Source organism: Filicampus tigris, chromosome 12, assembly GCF_054856515.1.
Source record: "Filicampus tigris isolate MCC_2025a chromosome 12, RoL_Ftig_1.0, whole genome shotgun sequence".
In the NCBI taxonomy this organism is placed as follows: Eukaryota; Metazoa; Chordata; class Actinopteri; order Syngnathiformes; family Syngnathidae; genus Filicampus; species Filicampus tigris.
The window spans coordinates 2626816-2642075 of record NC_141228.1 but is presented as its reverse complement, the minus strand read 5'-3'; the positions used below and the strand labels follow the sequence as shown (position 1 = coordinate 2642075).

Below are 15260 nucleotides of genomic sequence, written 5' to 3'. Positions count from 1 at the left end.
CAGACTCGTCAACAGTAATAAGTAGTAAGATAGAGCAAATCATTTTAATTTGTGAAAAAAAGGATGTTTAAAGATCACAATTTAATAGTCAAAAAGCAATTAAAAACAAATCAACACCAACCCAAAATACCACCCGCATTCATCTTAGCCCATTGTCTTATTAGAAGCTGCATTGTAAATTATTATCAGTAATCGATATTATTGCCAGGACCCAAATGTTATCATTCTAGTCATTCTAGTCAGGCTTACCTGATAGTGAAAGGGCAGTGTTATGCAACATACAGTAGATGATGATATATTGAGTAAAACTAGTAAAAACATTCTGGGAAAAAAAATAAGACAAACTACTCCTCAAACCAGTAGTCACATATGTGTAGAATCTTGAATCTAAAATCTAGATTTAATTCACCATCTAGATTGTAGATGCAGCAAACATATAACTGAAATAACAGTACTAGTCATAGTGAGTTCACAGTATAAATACATGATGCGGTTGAAGCAGACCTTCATTACAGTACAGCCTTGCTCAATGTCATGTGAAATGTAGTTGAGCAGTTCCTTTGTCATTGGTCAAATCACATTTTTTTGGGCATCATGCAAAGGTGAACGATTTTGTAAATGGTCTCTTCGTAGCCGTTTGTTGAGGTGCCACAGTCTGCAGTAGCCTTCTGACCAGCTGCAGTCGTCCCGTCCTGATGAGGGATCGAGACAGCTCCGTGACCTCTGCGGTGTTTGTCCTGTAAAGGCACCTCAGCTCAGCCTTCACCACATCCTCGGGGTACTTCTCCTCAGCCCTCTGCAAACACTGCTCCATCTGGGTGACAACGTGGTTGAGCTCAGGCCCCCCCTGCATGAACACAGCCAGTAAGGCCTGGAGGAGGCAGCGCAGGGCCGTGGTGTCAGTACATGTCGGGCTCTCTAAGTCCAGAGCACATTTGAAGCAGTCTGCGGCGTTTTGTTCCTCGCCCTTCAGCAGAAGGCAGCGGCCTTTGAGCAAGTGGAGGTCAGGCAAGCTGTCGCCCAGTTCGTACAGTCGGGCCTGGGATAGACTCACCAAAGCGTTGTTTATTGCTCCCTCATCCACCAAAAGGCTCTCCTGGAGTGCATCTACACCCATGTAGTAATAAACCTAATGGAGGAGATATTTCAATAATAAAGACCAGGAAAAGTGCCATAAAAAGTTGACTATGGCTTACCTGTGCCATCTCCAGGTGAGTCCTCAAACAAGGACACACAGGCAAGACTTTTTCCAGGTTTTTCTGGGCCTCGGTTAACATTTGTCTGTCTGGAACACCGCCTTCCCCGCATTTGGCTTTTTCTAGGTCCCTGACGTAAAGCATTGTGTTGATCTAAATGAAACACAATTGCTTAAAATCATTTCATGCACTGTTATGTACGTAAAGCCATTGTAGAACAGAGATTCATCAGCATCAAGGGCAAGTGAGACTCATGCAACCCAATGGATATTGCTGTAGTGAAATCAATATTTGTCATCTTCTTTACGTGTAGATCTAAGTGTCGGTCATTTTGCAAAGTGTGACGTTTTACCCAGATGGGTTCTTCCGGTCTTCATTTTAGATGTGGGGTCTGCCTAGTTATGTCTGGTTTGTGTGTCCACTGAGGGTGGTCACATGAGGGTTGTTGCTGTTACCTACTTGGCCACCTAATCTTTGGCAGTGTGGCCCCACATTACCATGGAAACAGATGAGTGAGTGTGTCTGACATCCGCCAATTTTCATTTTGGAGTTTGTGTTTGACCAAGTAGCAAGTGTAATTGTGTTTGTTTGCCTGTAACCCAATTAAGATATCATTGCAGATGTAAAGTTTTAAAAGTAATTCCGTTTCTTGTTTTTGGTGATTAGTACAACAGTAGAAAAGACTACTGTAGTTATGCCCCACCATTCTTTCAAATACAAATATCCACTGCTCTTCCAATAAATGCTGTAAAGCAATTGCATTACATATTATCAAAAAAATCAACATGCATGTTCTAATCTAGTTGGATATTAGAAAATATTTGGTGTAATGTGGTACTGGCATTGTCTGATACCTTGGCAAGGGTGCAGTAAGCCTGCCAATTGAGCTCCGGATCGGGCAGCACATTGAGAGCCATGTTGCAGATCCCCGTGGCCATCTCGTGCTTACCCAGCAGAAAGAACAGCTTGGCCAGGAGGTTAAGGATGAACGCGTCATCATTAGCCAACTTTATAGCCTGCAAAACAGATTTTATACATCGATGGCTTTGATGTACTCTTTTAAGATGATCATGTTCATTCTTAGAATTGGGCCTTTCTTTGGCCTTAGTGGAGTGGAATTTACATTTCCATAGCAGGATAAAGGATCGGTGGCAGAGTAGCCGCAGTCGTGTATGGACATGGGCACTGTGGTGAACTCATCCTGTCTCTCCAACATGATGCCAACATAACACCAGGAAAGGGCTAGAAACGAGAAATGGGATTCTTAAAGCGGAAGTCAACCCAAACATTTTTTTTTTTTCATTTCAAAATTTCATATTTTATTCATGTTCATGTTCAGCCCGGTGTAGTTCTCATGATATGATAAATTGCGTTCACCTTTCTGTTGTGTTTTCTCCGATTCGAGTGTTTCTGTGAGAAGCTTTAGCCCCTTATTATACTGAGAGAGTCTGGAGTATTCAGCATCCTTTTGGGTTTTTACTATGTCATCCAATCTGCAGGGAGTGGAGCAGAAGGATTATATTCAGGACCATAATACATTTTGGTTAGTTAGTTTTATACCTGATGTAAATGGTTGCCATCTTAAAGTACCAGCTTCTTTTTTCTTCCACTGGTATCTGAAAAGCAGAGTTAGAATTAATGTTGGCATCCATAAAGGAATTTGCAAATAAAAATATTTGTCACTTAAGTTTTCTGCATTAAAACATAGAATGTTGAATGAACATTTTAGCCTAAAATGTTCAGTTACAGTTTGAGATATTAATGACATGATATTCATTACCTAAATGTTCTTATTTTTTATTTAACTTAGAGAATTTGTACCAACAATAATTTTGCAGTGGTTGTCAATTGTTGGCAGCCAGCGACCTGCATCCTCCTATTGTTGAGAAGTTGAGTTGTTAAGTTATGGACAATAAAGCCTTTTGGAGTTTAAAAATAGTCGCTAAAAATACATGTAAAGTAGGTAATATTTTAAAATCCCATTTCAAAAGAATTTTACAAACAGCCAAGAGCATATTGCTGGCATCAGGCCAAAACCTCATATATTAATATTTTTTCAAAAATCTATAGTATGGGTCAGTACACACGCGTGGGTGTTATTTTTACACATTACAGTATTGAGCAATCTAAAGTGTTGAAAAAGGCTTGCTCTTCTTTCTTTCTTTTTGGGTCTCCTGAAAAGTGACCATTTTGGAGGTGCAGGACAAGGTTTTGGCCAGACGCCAGCGATATGGCTTATGATACGCACTAGCCATGTATTTGTATTTGTTTAGAGAATAAACTAGTGAATAAACTAGTGACTGGAGAACAAAAGAGCAGAGGTGGGCATTCTGTCAGACTGACGGACCAATCACGGCCTGTTTTCTGAGGCTGAGATGTGATTAGTTGTTGCATGGGCACTGAGCAACTGTGATGTCATTTTCAGTCAACAGAAAGTGACCAAATGGCCGCCGCCTAAGATGGCTAAAAACGGGTGGATTTTGCTGCTGAACTCATATTCCACAAATGCAATATTAATCAGAATGCCGTGTTTCAACTGGCAGGACTGCATAGAACATTTTCTTGTAAAGAAACCTCCCTTTAAAATTTAACTAGACTAGATGTTGCAAAAAATTCAATGCAGTATTGAAACTTCTTAACAACCTGCTACTTGTTAGACAGATAAACAGTCAGATTATTGATTAGGCCAAGGATTAAAGCAAGTTATTTTGTTTCCTCAATTAGATTGGAATGCTAAGACATTGAACAAAAGAGTGCTGGTATATATTGCTGTCTATTAGGGTCTGCAAAATGCTCCTTTTCTCACATTACATTCTTAAGTACATGTTTCCACCTCACCAGATGACCGCCGTAGTCCAGAGCTCTGTTATAGAGCATCAGGGCTGTAGTCAGTTTCTCCCTTAAGTCATCCTCTCTCTCCAGCTCCACATCATAAGGGTAAACATAGGCCTGCTCTGCCAAGCAGCGGGCCGCCATTTGCCTGGTGTCCTCTTTCGTGGGCTCGCCAGCGTCTAAGCCCATCAGCTGTGAAACTTTCTCCACACATTCCCCGGCATCCAGCTCTCTTCCCAGCTTGTCGTACACATAGCCAAGGTTAGCCCAAGCATTGAGGTTCCCTGGGTCTTCTTTACAAATGCCTCTGTAAGACCGAGATATACAGTGTACAGGTAGGGTTAAAGAAGAGTGTCGAATTAAATTGTTACGAATGACAAAATATCAGGTTTGATACATCAATACCACCATGGATTACAACGGATGATAATTTTAATAAAACTAATTTCTATTGAACTTTTGAACAAAATCTGACGTGAAAAGTTATGTTATATGTTATATGATATATATATATATATATATATATATATATATATATATATATATATATATATATATATATATATATATATATATATATATATATATATATATATATATACATGAATGTTTGTATGCTGTTCAGAATATTGCAAATGATACATAATACAGGTTTTACATTTCAATATCCTTTGAAGCAGGGGTAGAAAGCCTTTTGTACTCAACTTCCGTATTTATCATGTTTTGGGTTGAAGCAGGTGTAGTGACGAGTGACGAGCAACACATGACTTTTTTTTTGGACTGGTGACTAGGGCAGCTGACTCCATGAGCGTCATTTGTCAGCTGCTGAACAAACAATATGCCTATATCTTCCAAAATGTAACATTTAAATCCGATATATGAAAAGCCAAGTGTCCTTGAAGGAATTTAATTGCATTGAATTGTTAGTGTGAAAAGTTTATGTCCGCATTATCTATTTCCGTGGAATTGTCACACTCTTCCCCAATCTGGAAGACAAGGCCTCACCAATGTATGGGAATATTGACACACCAAAAAAAACCTCTAAGGTTTTTTCATTTGGCCATTGAAGCCTACAGGAAATGGACTTTAGTGTGTAATGTTAGGTTTTTTTGTGTCCATATTCTTCTGTCTCTTTTGCTGCCATGTAATAATGAAGATGGCCCAAAGACTCTGCAAGACCACTCTGAACAGCCGCCAGCTGATGAATGCATATCCAATGCATGTCCCTTCATTTTTGTACAACCAACGAAGTGTCAAAATGAAAGCAAAGTTCACTTACAGAGAGATGTGGCGGGTGACAAATTTTAAAAAATGGCTGGACTAAGCATGGCCGGAAGTGGATTTTAGTCCGGCCCACTAATCGGCCTTCATGCATTTAACGTGGCCGCGAGGTGGCCAAATTTCATCTCAGCCTATTCAGTGAAAGGCTTCTTTTTAGGCTTCTTTCTACTCCCGTGTCGGCGCGAGTGACAACTGCCGCATTGATTCATGTGACTGACGCATTGTGCTGTTGGCGACAGGTCTGCAACACATGCCACGCACCCATCAGGAATTGTTGCTGCTCTGATCGGTCCATTATGTCACATGTTGCGATGACATACAGTTTCCCACACGGAGAGGAGAGAGAGGATGCAGCACACAGCTCGTTGCTGCTGCAAAAGCAAACTAGTTTGGCAATAAAATTAAATGCATAGTCTAGTCATCTCGGTCCCTTTATGGTTGCAGCAGGTACGATATCCATTGTTGTCGCTGTCTTTTTGAAGCGACGCCCCCTAACTTGGAACTTAACTGTTTCAAAACAACTTGTGTCCGGGAGTATATTAAGCTGCGCGCAGCACTCAAGTATGACGCTACCACATCAAGGTGGAGTTAATGCACTTCTTCTGGCGTCTTCTACTTCCGGAAATACGCCGTAGCAAACCTGCTGTGTGTAATGGTTTGCTAGTATGCGTTTATTTTGAAGGCCGTTAATGAAGGAAAGTGTGGAAAATAAATAACTTGTTGAATGCGACGTCTGGCCGTCTGTTGGACCCAAATAATTATACAATACGACAAAACCAACCCCGGGGCTCGCAATGAAAGTAAGCACACGTAATTGGGTAAGTAGTTAAGTACTAGTGGCGCATTTTGAAGCGTGTCCACAGTGGGTTCGAATAGTAAATTAGCCAGCTAATGATCCTTAAAAAGCCCCTGCCGTTAGCATCTCTCCCGCGGCGGCGTCAATCACGGACCCTTTTTTTTGGGGGGCCGGAGGGTGGAAAGGGTGATCATTTTTAGGAATAAGGGCGAGGGGTCGTGGCCAGAAAGGTACCCAGGTCAAGGGTGGAGGGTCGCGGCAGGACCAGCAAAAAAGGCTCAAGTGCGCAGCTCTGCTAGTAAGTAACGACTCGTCTCGTGCGTGTTCACAGTGTTTGCATGCGAGGAAGTGACTTCACTTTGCTTCAAGTGGACAAGAGGAGGAGCACTCGTCCTGGTGACCGACAGTGGCTGTGTTGACAGCTAAATGCTATCTTGGTTGACACTTAAACTGTTGTAAAAAATTCAATCCACTTACTCCCAGTTGGAAAGTGGATGTGAATAGGAAATTAGCCAGCAAATGATCTTTAAATTATTTTTATGAATTATGAAACCTCTGCCATTAGCCTCTCTACCACGGCGTCATGCATGGAAGTTTTTTGGGGTTTTTTTGTGACAGAAGGGTGCCCAGGTGGCAGACAGAGGACGGATTGGCAAAATAGGATAAAGTGCCCATCTCAGCGATTCGTAGTCATAAGAAAATCATATTCTAGTAGCATAAAAACAAAAATTGTGGTTTATATTTCTGTCAGCTCAAGACTTTTTTCTTGTGTTGTTATGAACCACGTGTTTTTATGTAATACACAAGTGTCAAATTCATATTTGTCACTGGCCACGTTATGACCCTGGGTCCTCGTGGATGTTCTGTATTTTTGCAGTGGTGTTATTCCTCCTTGCCCGAGGGGGAGAGAGGTTCAAACTTCTTGACTGTGAGGTTCTGGTGCTAACAATTGTGCTGTCCCTGTTCTAACACTGTCTGACAAAACCACAAGCATGTGCTGTTGGCTCTTTGACTTTGACATGTGGTGTCATGGTCCAATTTTGCTGCTGTCCTTAGCAAATAACCATTCAAACGTAGAAGGTAGAAATACAATGCTACTTTAACAAAGAAATAGACAAAATGTACTGACACTAATTCACACGTTTAGCATAATGGTACTGATGGTCCAATGGCTGTATTTCAAAGATCTGCCTCAATCAGAGGGTATTATCAATTGAAAGAAAAATACATGTGCATGTTATCACCTGAATATTTCCTCTGCAGTTTGAATGTGGTCGAGATGGAAAGCCAGCAGACCGAGGAGATTGCGAACAGCATACTGTACATATCCAGCTTCAGCCTCCAGCTCCCCCCTCAGACTCTCCTGTTTCAGGTAGGTGTCTCTGTGTCTCAGTTTCAAAGATCCAGTGGGATCACAATTGAGGTTTAGGTCCAGGTGGAAGTGACCAGGAATGTAGTCCATGTCATCCATCAGGGACTCAATGTCCTTTGTGTTATCCGCTTCCATGCCCCCCCACCCTCCTCCTCCTCCTCCCCGTCCTACCCTTCTACATAGGCTTTTGTTTCCAAATAAGGAAGGATACAGTAAGACATACGATTAAGGTACTTCATGCGTTGGCACTAAATAGTGCAAAAATAATGGAGATAATCCTGCTCAGCCCATACAGGTTTGCTGCTTTGACATTTCACAATGTCAGCATTCACCTGTTGCAGACAGGTTGAACAGGTTGGACTTGGGAGTGACCAGGAAGTGGAATACGGCCCCAAAAGGTAAAGGTGTATCAAGCAAACACATGCTTCCTTTTCGTGAAATACCTATTTGAGGCTGATCTATGAAAGGGACCATCAATTAGCCCTCTCTAATTAACACTTGCAATAAATGCACACACTTCTTTTGGTGCCTTTTTTTAAAGGCATTTCAAATTGGAACACTCATGAAGTTCTGTTACTTCTGTTTTATTTTTATATTTTTAGGAATACCATCTGAAATGGCATTCCATTAAGTTTATTCTGACAGGGATGTTGATTAGGCTGTAAGTGAAAACTTATTGACATCTATGAGTGACTTGTTGCTAGCTATTGTCACCAGTAGCCGACTGGAGGATACAAACCAAAGCATGCAGGAGGGCGTATGCAGCACGTTTACATGCATGACTATTAATCTAATTTAACTTACTCTAAGTGGAATGGCACTAAAAATACAAACAGACAATTTAGTGACTAACTTAAACAGTTTTTCGCCTCTGCGCATTTTACAAGACTGTGCTTTTACATCTGTGGTGTATATTGCTTGTAAAGTAAAATAAGAGACGAGCAATGCGCTTCACTTCACATTTATTCTTTTTCACCTTCCTTTCTCAACATTAGGTTCCTTCTGATGGTCCGCTGATAGTGTAGTGGTACACACGCCTGAGTTGTGTGCGGGCAGCGTGGGATCGATTCCCGCTCAGTGACAGTGTCTATGTGTGCCCTGCGACTGGCTGGCGACCAGTTCGGGGTGTAATCTGCCTTCGCCCATTGACGGCTGGGATAGGCTCCAGCAACTCCCCGCGACCCTATATAGGATAAGCGGTTTAGAAGATGACATGACATGACAGGTTCCTTCTGCTCTTGTACCTTCTCATGGCTAACAGTGCCCTCTGCAGGTTTATAAATGCAATAACACAACACAAAATTTTCCCCTTTTCTTGAAAGAATTCCTTTTCTCTGAGTGCAAAGTACTTGGTATAAAAAAAGAAAACAACCAACGTAAACGGAATATGAATCAAAAGCATACTTGTATTGTCATTAACATTTTTAAATCCTGAACTTGTGTGCAAAATGTCCATAAATTATTTGGTGTAAAACAACCATTGCATCATAAACATAAGAAGTTATTCACATGTAAGATTTTGTTTTGTTGTCTTAAACTCTGTACTTACAGCAACTTGAACTTTTTTTTTTCACATTACAACCTTCTCAGCTAGAACAGTACGCTCACTCTCTCTCTTTGTGTCATCTTCCAAACCACTTATCCTATACAGGGTCACAGAGAGGTGCTGGAGCCTATCCCAGCCGTCAACGGGCGAAGGCAGACTACACCCCGAACTGGTCGCCAGCCAGTCGCAGGGCACACACAGACACCGTCACTGAGCGTGAATGGATCCCACGCTGCCCGCACACAACTCAGGTGTGTGTACCACTACACTATCAGTGACCTGGTGCTCTCTCTCTTTGTTTACCTTACAAAGCCTTATAACCACCGAGGTGGGTTTCTATTTCTCAGACCTCATGGGCCTGTCACAAGAGCATTATGAGGCTCCGTCTCAGACATAGTGAGTCCATCTAGCATAGTCTCGTTGTCCTCACTGGTGCGGGTCAGCGCTTCCTTTCCAAAGTGTGCAAATCTCGATGCATTCCACTTCCGACCATCACTGAGCAGATAGGTGCTCAGTCCCACTTTCTTGACAACTGTCCGGGGTTCTGTGAATCTGGATGATCCTTTTCGGACGTGTTGAGGTTTCCGGGCACGCATGGGGTCATTCACCTGGAAAGAAGGTACTTTGGTCCCTGTCTTCTTGTCTGTGTACTCTTTGCTTTTCTGTTACTTTTTTTCTACAGTTTCTTTCACTTGGTTGTGTGATTTAATTTCATGTGAAACGGGAAGGACATTAAGCTTTGTGCGCATCTTCCTGTTTCTCAGGAACTCAAATGGAGTAGCTCCTGTTGTTGCATGCGTTGTAGCACGATAGTTCAGCAGAAACTCTGGTACTGCTTGTTTCCACGGTCTGCGCATTCTTTCAGCAGTCTGTATGCACTCTTTCAGCACTCTATTGAATCGTTCAATAGCACCATTTGCTTTTGGACAATAGACGCTAGACCGTAAATGCGTGATCTCTCAAAAAGGAAGGAAGGCCATTTGAGGCCACCAGTACAACTCTCGCAATCTCTGTTTTGTACGCACAATTCCCTGGTGCCCTTGATGTGCCAAATCAACCACTCTGGATCGCAGTGAAGTTGGAACGATCAAGCGATCAGAGCCTCTTGTGATCAGTGAGTCAGTTAATGCAAGTTCATCTCTTACGTTAAAGTAAGGAGCAAGTTCATTTGTCACACTCTTTCTGCTTCTAGGCCAGCCTTTCCGTATCTGGTGTCGTAGTTGTGTCAGCTCAGGACAGTTCTCACAGGCAGTACTGAACTCCGGCATAGAAATGGCATACAAGCAATCTGCAAAAACAGTCGCGACAATGTCTGGTTGCTCCTCAGTCTCTCCTGTGGCAGATAGAGGAAGCCTGGACATGCAGTCAGCTGTCACATTCTGCTTTCCAGGACGGTATGCAACATCATATGTAAACAAAGCAGTCTCGCCGACCATCTTGCGATCCTCAGTCCTGCAAGGCCTATTCCTTTGGATGTGAGCAAGGTTGTAAGAGCTTGTCTGTACGAAGCACAAAATGATGTCCCCACAAGTAAGTCCTCCATCTCTCTACTGCCAAGACACATGCAAGCGCTTCACGTTCAATAGTTGAATACTTTCTCTCAGCAGGAGAGAGTGTCCTGGATGCAAAAGCTACAACTCTTTCTGTGTTATCTGGGCGAAGCTGGGTGAGTACACCTCCCAGTCCATAGTCAGATGGCGTCAGTACTCACAAAAGTAGGAAAGTTCGGGTTGTATAGTGCTGTATATGTATGCCGCTATCAATCTCTTGATCTCAGCAAAGCTAAACTCAGCTTCTGCAGTCCATGTGAACTTCAGTTGAGTGGATTCCGTGAGTGTTGCACGTAGTGGTTCAACGACAGTAGAGAAGTTGGGGATGAACTTACTGTACCACGACGCAAGTCCCAGAAAAGATCACAGGGAAGACGTGTCACGTGGGGCAGGTGCATCAGTCACCGCGCTACTCTGGTCCTGGTCAGGATGCAGTCCATCTTTAGATATGGTGTGGCCTAAAAAGCGCAAACTGCTGTGATTAAACTTGCACTTTTGCATGTTCAGTGTAAGCCCCGCCTCATTCAGGGCACGCAGCACCCTCCGTAAGTTAGCATCATGATCCTGCTGTGTTGTCCCATAACAGATCACATCATCCAAGTAAGCTTGTACACATGAAGGCCTACAAGTACTTTCACCATCATTTTTTTGAAACGCTGAAGGAGCTGAAGCCAAGCCAAATGGAACCCTGCAGAAACGAAAGAGTCCATCATGTGTGATAAATGCAGTTGTATCACGACTATCTGGGTGTAGCAGCATCTGGTGATAGGCGGAAGCCAAGTCAATGGTCGAACAAAACTGTAGCTCCTCGTAGTTCAGTGAACAACTCGTCCATGTGTGGCAAGGGGTGACAATCACTGACGATGGCTTTATAAGGCTCCCTGAGGTCAACGCACATTCGAGGCTTTCCTCCCTGGGGATGCATCAATACGTTCTATTATGCCTTTTTCTTGTAGGTCATTGAGTTCATCAGTCACAGAATGCTTCACAGAAAACGGAAGTCTCCTCAGTTTTTGTTGAACTGTATCTGGTTTGAGCTGTATTTTGTGCAGAAATCCTTTTGCACATCCAATCTCCCACGTCTGAGCCACTTGTGCCACCTATCACTGGATTCCTTGGTACAGCAGGGGCACTTTTTAATCAGGGGGAGAGTCCTTTGGAGTGGTACTGGTAATGACTTTCCTTCCCTCAATACACATGTACGATGCAATAAACAGGTCTAGTCCAAGCAGAGCAGTGCCTGACTTCACCACTATGAATGTACCGCTGGTTGAATGTCCATCATGGCTCACTGTAGCACGGATACACCCTTTAACAGGTATTGGTCTCCTTTGAGTATGTAAGCAGAGTGACTGTCGATTAGGGGTGGGCGATACTGGGAATTTTGGTATCAATCCGACACCAAGTAAACTCAGGGTAGTATTGGCCGATACCGATACGATACCAATACATTTTGCTTGGAAATGTTATGATCCCCCTTGAGTTTGTACATTATGTTTATATATATATATATATATATATATATATATATATATATATATATATATAGATAGATAGATAGATAGATAGATAGATAGATAGATAGATAGATAGATAGATAGATAGATAGATAGATAGATATGTATTGATTTTTTTTTTAAAAATTGAATAACTACAATGCAAACTTTAACAGTATAAAAAAATAAAACACTTCTACAACAACTACAACAACTGTTTCAGGACAAAAGTCAAGAGAGTCAAACCAAAAAAAGCACCAATGTAACGAAAATATAAATAATGTCAACATGACAATTAAAATACATCTCATTGTATAACAATGTCAAGTTGACAACTATAATACCTTCCATTGCACAATCATTTGAAAATAGTCAGAAAGTGCAAATAGAGTAAACAATACAATGTAAAAACCTTTAACACTATAAAAAAATAAAATACTTCTACTACAACAACTATTGTTGATTTTTTTGGGGCTGAAAAGCCTCTGCCAGAGTACGTTGTCTCTGTGTCCGCGGGGGTCTTCTGGCTTAGGGATCTCCCCCCCTCCTCCTCCTCCCTCAACTTCTTTGCTTGCAGCTCGTTGCTCTCTTTAGGGTGAGCGTTTTTTATATGTTTGTGTAAATTTGTGGTGTTACCACAGTAGCGAAGCACTTTATTACACAAATCACACTTGGCACTGTCCTTCTGTTCTGTTGTTGTAAAAAAAAGTCCACATCGTGCTCCGCTTCTTGTTTGGCTCTATATTGCTTTAGGTTCGCTCTCTCACCCTCCCGTCGCCCTCTCTGCCAGGGAAGGGCTAAAAGTGTGCCTGAGTCACTTACTCCGGCAGAGACTCAGAGAGCAGCAGGAGGCGCTGGGCGAGGGGTGGGGTGCGGTGGGGGCTTGGGTGGAGGGCGGAGCTTTGAGCGAAGTATCGATCCAGGACAATAGTATCGATCCGATCCAAGTATTTGCTTATTATCGATAATATCGATATTTGGATCGATACGCTCACCCTTACTGTCGATGCAACAAGGTTACTTGTAGGAAAAGGCGCATAATAAGTACTTTCTGGAATGATAGAAACAGACGAACCAGTATCTACAATCAGCTCAACACTCTGAGGGTTTCCATTTGAATTCCCCTGTACAGTACAGAGGACTTTGTCCTGCACAGTATCTGAGCCAGTCATGTATAGCACAGTCAGTTCGTACATTAAGACTTCACGGACCTCCTTTTGGGCAGATCGACATATTTTTGAATAATGTCCCATCTTTCCACAGGAGTTGCACGTCGCTTTAGCCGCACGGCATGAAGGTTTGTTGGCCAGGTGGTCGTAGGATCCACATCTGTAGCAGGAACGACGGTTCACAGGCGTTGAGTCTGCAGGAGGTGCAGTAGTAGAAGCAGTTTTTCTTTTCCCCCCTTGAGGATTTCGCCTTGGCTTTTTGTGTATGGCTCTCACCGGCTTTTTGTGTATGGCTCTCACTGGCACAGCAGTACTAGCATTAGCACCGGAGAGCACGTCCGAGTTTCGCAGTCCAGCCTCAATTTGTAAAGCCAATGTAGCCGCCTTTGAGAGGATCAAGTCTGCCTCTAGATTCTAGATTCATACGAGACCGACTTCTTCTAGAGTCTAGATGAAGTCGGTCTCGTATGCGTGTGTTGGCAACACGCTCAATCAGTTGATCACGAAGCTTTTGTTCCTCCATTTCACCAAACTCACATGGGGCCGACATCTCACGTAGTCCAGCCAGAAACTGATTAATGGTCTCATCCGGCCTCTGGGCCCTCTGCCGAAAGTTGTGCCGTTCAGCAATCACGTTAACTTTGGGACAAAGTGTCTTTTTAATCCGTCCACGGAAGAAGCATATGTTGTCCCCGTATCCGGCAAGGTGTAAAACAGCCTTTGTCCCTCTGTGCCTAGAGCGTGAAGAAGGACCGCACGCTTTCTCTCGTCGGGCCAGCTATCTCCGTTAGCATCGATAATTAGCATGTAATTCTCAAACATTTTCAGCCACGTAGAAAACGAAGTAGTCGGTTCACCTGGGCAAGGCATGAACGGTGCAGGCATAAGTACAGAAACGGCTATCCTCGTCGCCAAAATGTTGTATATTGCTTGTAAGGTAAAATAAGTCATCAGAGAGACGAGCAATACGCTTCACTTCACATTTATTCTTCTTATGGTGCTTTGTTACAGCTCTAGCTGTTATGAAATGCGCTATATAAATAAAATTGTATTGTATTGTATTATCTTCACCTTCCTTTCTCAACATTAGGTTCCCTCTGCTCTTCTGCCCTTCTCATGGCTGACAGTGCCCTCTGCAGGTTTATAAATGCAATAACACAACAATATGGTGCTAAATGTGTCTTTATGTCCAAGCTTTATGTCCATCCCAGTAAAGAATACATTGGTAAACTACAAACTACTAATCAAGTCAATTTAAAACAAACACACCCACTATAGTTATACATGCAAAAACTAAAATATCAGAAAAACATTTTTTTTAAAACAGTTACTTTATTGTACTGCATGTGTTGGCATTTCCATCCATCCATCCATTATTGATACCGCTTATCCTCACAAGGGTCGCGGGCGTGCTGGAGCCTATCCCAGCTGTCTTCGGGCAGTAGGCAGGGGACACCCTGAATTGGTTGCCAGCCAATCACAGGGCACACAGAGACAAACATCCGCACTCACAATCACACCTAGGGGCAATTTAGAGAGTCCAATCAACTTACCATACATGTTTTTTGGAATGTGGAAGGAAACCGGAGTACCCGGAGAAAACCCACGCAGGCACGGGGAGAACATGCAAACTCTACACAGGTAGGCCGAGGCCGGGGTCGAACCCACGACCTCTGAACTGTGAGGCGGACCAGTCGACCAGTATCAAAGTACTGTAGGTATTCAAAACTAATTTAATTTGACACGTCATCTGAATGATGGAGATATGATGCTATCTTCTTTTTGATCCTACAAAACTGATGGTGTCGTTCTTTACATTTGTTAGAAGTTGCTATGTGATTTATTTGTTGCTGCGGTGGACTACGATGAAGCACGCAGTATTATCCTGACAGCACACCGGTTGCATAATGTGTGTTTCTTAACGCCCATGTGACCATCTGTGGGCAGTATGTTCTGCTTGCAGCACGTGGGTGTTCAACAGCCCTTGCTTCACCGTTGCCATGGTGGTCATCATGGTAGCCA

At 42.8% G+C, this 15260-nt stretch overlaps 1 protein-coding gene across 2 annotated transcripts; it reads right to left on the bottom strand.

Moving 5' to 3' along the window:
• Nucleotides 1–25: 25 nt before the first annotated feature.
• Nucleotides 26–7797, bottom strand: ttc22 (tetratricopeptide repeat domain 22). 2 transcript variants are annotated; one of them, XM_086048359.1, is made up of 9 exons: nucleotides 7350–7797; nucleotides 4035–4335; nucleotides 2757–2812; nucleotides 2574–2689; nucleotides 2320–2438; nucleotides 2051–2212; nucleotides 1197–1349; nucleotides 1055–1129; nucleotides 26–871 (listed from the first exon to the last, which is right to left on the bottom strand). In XM_086048359.1, exons 1-9 carry the CDS (start codon nucleotides 7610–7612, stop codon nucleotides 593–595), a joined length of 1524 nt encoding a protein of 507 aa, XP_085904485.1. In that variant the 5' UTR covers nucleotides 7613–7797; the 3' UTR covers nucleotides 26–592. The 2 variants fall into 2 exon arrangements, with proteins under 2 accessions (XP_085904485.1, XP_085904484.1); XM_086048358.1 differs by having other exon boundaries at nucleotides 26–1129.
• Nucleotides 7798–15260: the final 7463 nt, after the last annotated feature.

What these genes read in the sequence shown, in the direction of transcription:
- ttc22 (XM_086048358.1), bottom strand. Translation starts at nt 7,612, where the DNA reads ATGGAAGCGGATAACACAAAGGACATTGAGTCCCTGATGGATGACATG. An exon ending in ATGGCAACCATTTACATCAG is followed by an intron (nt 2,690 to 2,756) that starts GTATAAAACTAA and finishes CACTCCCTGCAG; the next exon opens with ATTGGATGACATAGTAAAAA. An exon ending in CTTACTGCACCCTTGCCAAG is followed by an intron (nt 1,350 to 2,050) that starts GTATCAGACAAT and finishes TGTTTCATTTAG; the next exon opens with ATCAACACAATGCTTTACGT.